Here is a 6,315-nt window from a genome sequence, read left to right as displayed (position 1 = left end):
AGCCGTTTACGAAAGAGCATAGAATAAGCGGATCGAAGAGAATGCATAAGCGGGAACTGAGCGATAACTCTGATCGTGCCCATGCATCGTCCTATGTAAGAGAGAAAAAGAGCCATACAACCGATGTTGTATCAAAAACAAAGTATGCCTTGACAAATTTCGTCTCAGCAGTGGTTGATTAATGTACCTCCGTTGGATCGTTCGTCATCCGTGATTAACGGTTTACTGAGAGTTAAGTGCGTGCATCTATGAGCGAGTGTTTCAGTTTGAAGGCAGATACCGACTTGAAAACAATTACCATGGCTGAGATCGAAGCAATTGACGCTTGTGTTCGCTCATTGAGGAACGCAGAGCGATTTATTCGGAGCAACCAGTTTGAGCAAAGTTCCATTGCGGATTTGCAGACAAGATTAAATCATCTTCGCGAAAATTATCAGCGATGCGTGCAAAATTTTTCCGCTTGGATGAGCACAAATCCGGACGTCGACAAAGAAAAGCAGTTGAAAGATCTGGACGAGTTCGAGAATGGTCATTTGAACGCAAGTGCGCGGATCAATACACGAATCGAACAATTAAGAGCAAATACAGAGCAAATTGAAGTCGAAAATGACGAAGAGGAAAATGACAGCAATGCGAGTGGATCGCACGAAGGTCGTTTTGTTCGTGTTCGACCAGGGCAATTTGCAGTTACTGATATTGATCCAGATGATCAATCAACGATGCGAGAGCAAGAGCAAGCTGCAGCATCAAGTGCAAATATTACTGCTCAATTGCGAGACAGTATGCAACAGCAGTTGCCGCCAGTTTTGTTCCATTTGAAAGGTCAATTCGAGAACAATTGGGGCGAATTCGACGGAAACGTTGAAAAATGGCAAGGCTTTCACGATCGATTTAAATCTGCGGTGCATGACAATGAGCAAATTACCCCGGCTTTCAAAATTATGCATTTGTTGAAGTCGCTGAAAGGTAAAGCAAAGGCAGATTTGGGAGAATGGCCTCAAACGGAGGCCGGTTATTATGAATTGTGGGAGCGTATGCAAGAGCTGTATGCGCAGAAATACTACACAGCGCGCAAGCTGTTGAACCGCTTTCTGGCACTGCCGGTTCTGGAAAGGGCATCACACAATGCGCTTCAAAAAATGAGCAATGTTACGCACGAAGTGATTCGTCAATTGCGTACACTAAATTACCCCGTGCAGCATTATGATTTATTTTTCGTGGCTGGAATTCACACGCGGCTTGATAGTGATTCAAGCAAAGCATGGGAATTGGAGCGAACATCTGATACCCCAACAATCTTTCAAATGTTGTCATTTTTGGATCGACAAGCCAGAGCGGCGCCAAGCTCGTCTTCTTATGAACAGAAAAAACAAAATGACAATCGTAAAAGAGGTTACTTTGAAACCAAATCTGAATCGAGTTCAGATGCAAAGCGATCCAAACCGAATGGTGCGAATGAAAACAAATCAGATCGTACGTGCAAAGTGTGCAAGGGCGCTCACGCGGTGCACAAATGTGAAACATTCAAAAAACTGAGTTTGACCGAGCGAAGAAAGAGCGCAAGAGAGCATGAGCTTTGTTTCAACTGTTTAAATCCGTCGCACACAAGCAAAGATTGCAAATTGTCCGGATGCAAGCGGTGCGAGAATAAAAAACACAACAGTTTGTTGTGTCCGGAAAATCCATTAAATAAGTCGATCAACTCAGTGCAAGTGCGAAATAATTTCAAGAAAAAGAGCAACCAACCGAAGGCAGAAGGCCAAAGTAGTTGACTAGTGTCGAATGCAAGCAAGCAAACTTTACCATTGGGTGTGGCAGTTGTGATTTTGCCAACTGCAATGGTGAAGGTTTTTATCGATGAAAAATTCATTGGAATTTACCGAGCTTTATGTGACACCGGGTCTGAAGCTAATCTTGTAAAACATCGAGCAATTAGACATTTTCTTTCAAGTGTAATGAAAATGAATGGATCAATAGTAGGTATTGATGCCGCACCAGTGCGAGTGAAAAGAAAGATAAATATGAGCATTCAACCTTGGTTTGGTGAGAATGAAACCGAAAAAGTGAATGCGAATTTTATGGTGCTGCCAAAAGAGAGCAAATGGGAACCATTATTTCCAATTAGAGATGTTCCGTGCAAACCATTCGCGAATCCACTTAAACAATGTTTGGCGGATCCAACATTTTGGAAATCATCCGGTGTCTCGTTACTGTTGGGCGTTGAAATATGGTCAATGATAATTGAAGGATCGTCGTGCAAATTAGACAATCGTGTGCTGGCTCAAGAGTCAATATTAGGAAATTTGATTTCCGGCCGGGTGGGTGAGCAGAATGGTGAACAAGTGCAGATCATTGAAAGTAAACATGTGTACAATGTGAATGTGAGCGAGCTCGAGCAAATCATGAAAAAATTCTGGGAATTTGAAGATTTGCAATTGTGTTCAACAAAGAGCGTTGAAGATGAGTTGACAGAGCAAATGTTTCAGGAATCACATTATCGAGACGACTTAAATCGACATGTGGTGAAAATTCCATTGAAACCGACTGTGCAAGAGCTTGGCGATTCTCGTGGCATAGCGTTACGTCGATTTTTTGGTTTAGAAAAACGTTTCGCTAGAGACAAAGACCACCATGAGCAATACATTGAAAAAATGCGCGAGAACATTGCAAATGGTTATATGATCGAGGCTACGAGCGCTAAACAAGGAGATATGGTATATTACATACCACATCATGCAGTGAGCACCGCTAAAAAATTCAGAATTGTGTACGATGCGAGTTGCAAAACAACTTTGGGCATTTCTTTGAATGACGCGCAATTCAAGGGGCCAAAGTTGCAACGCAATCTGTATGAGACTTTAATGCGTTTTAGACGCCATAAGGTCGCTATTAATGCAGATATTAAATCAATGTTTTTACAAGTGCGTTTAAACAAAGAGCATTGGGATTTGCAGAGAATTTTTTGGCGCGAACATTCAAATCAGCCACTAAAGGAATATTGGCTGGTTGTTGTTATATTTGGGAATGCATCGTCACCGTATTTAGCTGTGCGGTCGATGTTGGAGATTGAACCTCAATTGCAAGAGCAATTTCCAGAAGCAGTAAATGTAATCCGAAATGATTTTTATATGGACGATTGCATTACTGGAGCAAAGGACCAAGAGAGTGCTATTGAACTGGCCGCGGGTATCAAAACGGTTTTGGGTAAATCCGGTTTTGAGCTGCGAAAATGGGTCTCAAACAATGAAAGTTTAGTGCACAAAATGGATGGAGAAGAGGCTGTTTCACATCTGTTTGAAGAGCCAGATCAACCATCTGTATTGGGTTTGAAGTGGCAAATCCAAAAGGATGAATTTACTTACGAGGTCAGAGATTATCAAATGAGCGTTAAACTGACAAAACGAACAATTTTAGGTCAAATTGGTCGTCTTTATGACCCGAATGGTTTTATTGCACCCGTAATTACTCGAGCAAAATTACTTATGCGCAAACTATGGGTATCAAAATTAACCTGGGATGAGCTTGTTCCAGGTAATATAGAGCAAGAATGGCTTTCTATTTGGTCAACTATTGTGGATTTAGAGCAAATCCGCATCCCACGTTGGCTTGGAATGGAATGTGATGTGCAATTGCAACTACATGGCTTCGCTGATAGCTCTAAAGAAGCCTATGGTTGCGGTATGTATTTGAGAATTCAGAAGTTGAGCGGTCATATCTCGTGCCTTATGATCGCTTCGAAATCTAAAATAGCGCCGATTAAAGAGGTGACAATTCCCCGATTGGAATTATCAGCGGCAGAATTATTGAGCAAACTTTTCATTGTTGTGCGCAATTCAATGGAGCTAAAACAAGTGCCGTATTTTCTATGGTCGGACAGTACTATCGCGTTGCAATGGTTGAAAAAACCCGTGTATGAGCTAAAGGTTTTTGTTGCAAACCGAGTGAAAACAATTCAAGGGTTGACCGACGTAGAAAATTGGAGGCATGTGCGAACGGCGGATAATCCAGCCGACTTAGTGAGTCGCGGATTGTCTGCCAAGGAGCTTGTGCATAATAATTTATGGTGGCATGGTCCATCATGGCTTTCGAAGCCTCAAGAGCAATGGCCGGAGCCATTGGATGTAAGTAAATTGCAATCATCCATTGAGTTGCAGGGCGAGTTAAAAGTGCATGCGGTTACGCAGGCAAAGGCTAACCATGATTTGACAATATTCGTCAAAAATTTTGAGCCAGAGGTAATTCGCTTGATGGATTATTCAAATCACTTTCAGAAATTGACTTGGATATTGGGTTATGTGCTGCGATTTGTTAACAATTGTCGTAACAAAACGCGAACGAAAAATTTGTTTCAAAGGCAAACAAGGAGCAAAAAGGCAATTCAGAGCGACAAGAAATTGCCTGATCCGCTATATGAGAATGAGAAAAGAGAAGCGTTGAAATTTTTCATTCAGCAAGAGCAATTGAAGGCCTTTCCAAAAGAGTATAATTACTTGAAGGATATGACAAATGATGAGCAAATAACAACAGTACAAAAGGACAGCAGTATCATAAAACTGCGGCCCTTTTTAGACAAAGAAGGAATTTTACGAGCAGGTAGTCGTTTGAGCCAGGCTGACTTGCCATATGACACCAAATTCCCAGTGATAATTGCATCAAATTCTCGTTTGAGTTATTTGCTTGCATGGGAAGCGCATCGCGCCACAGAGCATGGTTCGATTCAGCTGATGATTCAATATATTCGCACGAGGTATTGGATCCCTCGATTGCGAATTGAGCTAAGAGCATACTTGAGTAAATGCATTAAATGCATTCGTCATGTGAAAAAGTTCGAGACTCAATTGATGTCTGAGCTACCTGCGGACCGAGTGCTTCAAAATCGACCTTTTTTGATAGCGTCTGTGGATTATGCCGGTCCATTTGAGCTGACTGAGCGTTATAAGAGCAGATCAACTAAGCGAAAATGTTGGATCGCAATTTTTGTGTGCATGGTGACACGTGCTGTTCATATTGACATTGTTACCGATGCATCAGCAGCAGCGTTCATAGCATGCTTTGATCGCTTTGTTGCTAGACGTGGTCACTGCAACAAGATTTTCAGTGACAATGGTACCTGTTTTGTTGCAGCAGACAAAGAGATTAAGGCAGCCTTTGTGCATTGGCATTCACCAGCCGTTTTAGAGCATTTGAATAAAAAGGGCACACAATGGGTGTTTATGAAGCCGTCAGCACCTCACCAAGGTGGAATTTATGAGGCGGCAGTAAAATCGTGTAAATATCACCTCAGAAGGGTGATTGGAGCAAAACCATATACTTACGAGGATTTAATCACATTCCTAGTGCAGGTAGAAGCAGTTCTCAATTCACGTCCATTGTATGCTATGAGCGATGACCCAACGGACATGCAAGTGATATGTCCAGGTCATTTTTTGATCGGTGAGCCGTTTATTTTGCCACCGCCAATAGCGGCACCGGCAATAGCAAATTATTCATTAAAAAGAATAAGAGAAGAGCAACAGAAAATGTTAAAATCATTTTGGGATGTATGGCGCAAAGACTATTTGTCAACGCTAATGCAGCGCAAAAAATGGACTCAAGTGCATGAGTTCAAGGTTGGGCAATTAGTACTGATTTGTGAAGATAACATTGCACCAACTTATTGGCAAATAGGGCGCATTCATGAGCTGATACGTAGCAAAGACGGTTTGGTACGTTCGGTTGTTGTTTTATTGCCAACAACCCAAGAGCGAGCTAAAAGAAAAACACTCGTTCGACCGGTACAGAAATTATGTTTATTGCCGGTCGAAGACGAGAAAGAGCGTGAGAAAGAAATCGCAGTGATTGACAAAATTTCAGATGGCTCGAGCAACTCAAAAAGCTGAGTCCGAGAAATTTGTTGAGCATCATTATCGAGCGATATACAATTTTATGTTTACGAGCACCAATTTCAAAATACACAAAACAACGGAGCTAATTGTTTTGAAAAAGGTTCTCGAAGAATCACATTTCAAACATTTCATTTTTTGAGCATGAATACAATGTTGCGCATCGAGAGCAAAAAGAATGTTTCATTTTTGTCACCAAGAGCGTTGGTGAAATGCGCATTCGAAATGTGTTCATGTCAACACATTTTATGACGGACAAACAAACACTCGTTGTGTGTCCAAACAAATGCTAAAATGGTTTGTTTTTTCTTTTTCGTTCTGAGAAAAGAGATTAACGGATCGCAGTGTGCAGGCAAAAACATGCAAAACCATTTGAGCAAGGCATGTTTGGTTTCTTGCTGGCGCGGCAGCGTTCGTGTTGTGCACTCACACA

General features: G+C 41.7%; 1 protein-coding gene across 1 annotated transcript; it reads left to right on the top strand.

Moving 5' to 3' along the window:
- The first annotated feature begins 2,021 nt into the window (after positions 1-2,021).
- Positions 2,022-5,879, top strand: LOC129571396 (uncharacterized). Its single transcript, XM_055451199.1, has 2 exons — positions 2,022-5,433; positions 5,554-5,879. The coding sequence occupies exons 1-2, from the start codon at positions 2,022-2,024 to the stop codon at positions 5,877-5,879; spliced, it is 3,738 nt and encodes a 1,245-aa protein (XP_055307174.1).
- The last annotated feature ends 436 nt before the right edge of the window (positions 5,880-6,315 follow it).

The sequence above is a fragment of the Sitodiplosis mosellana genome, unplaced genomic scaffold (assembly GCF_009176505.1).
Source record: "Sitodiplosis mosellana isolate CC-2019 unplaced genomic scaffold, AAFC_SMos_1.0 Smas_scaffold_2299, whole genome shotgun sequence".
In the NCBI taxonomy this organism is placed as follows: Eukaryota; Metazoa; Arthropoda; class Insecta; order Diptera; family Cecidomyiidae; genus Sitodiplosis; species Sitodiplosis mosellana.
This window is presented reverse-complemented; position numbering and strand designations above follow the sequence as displayed.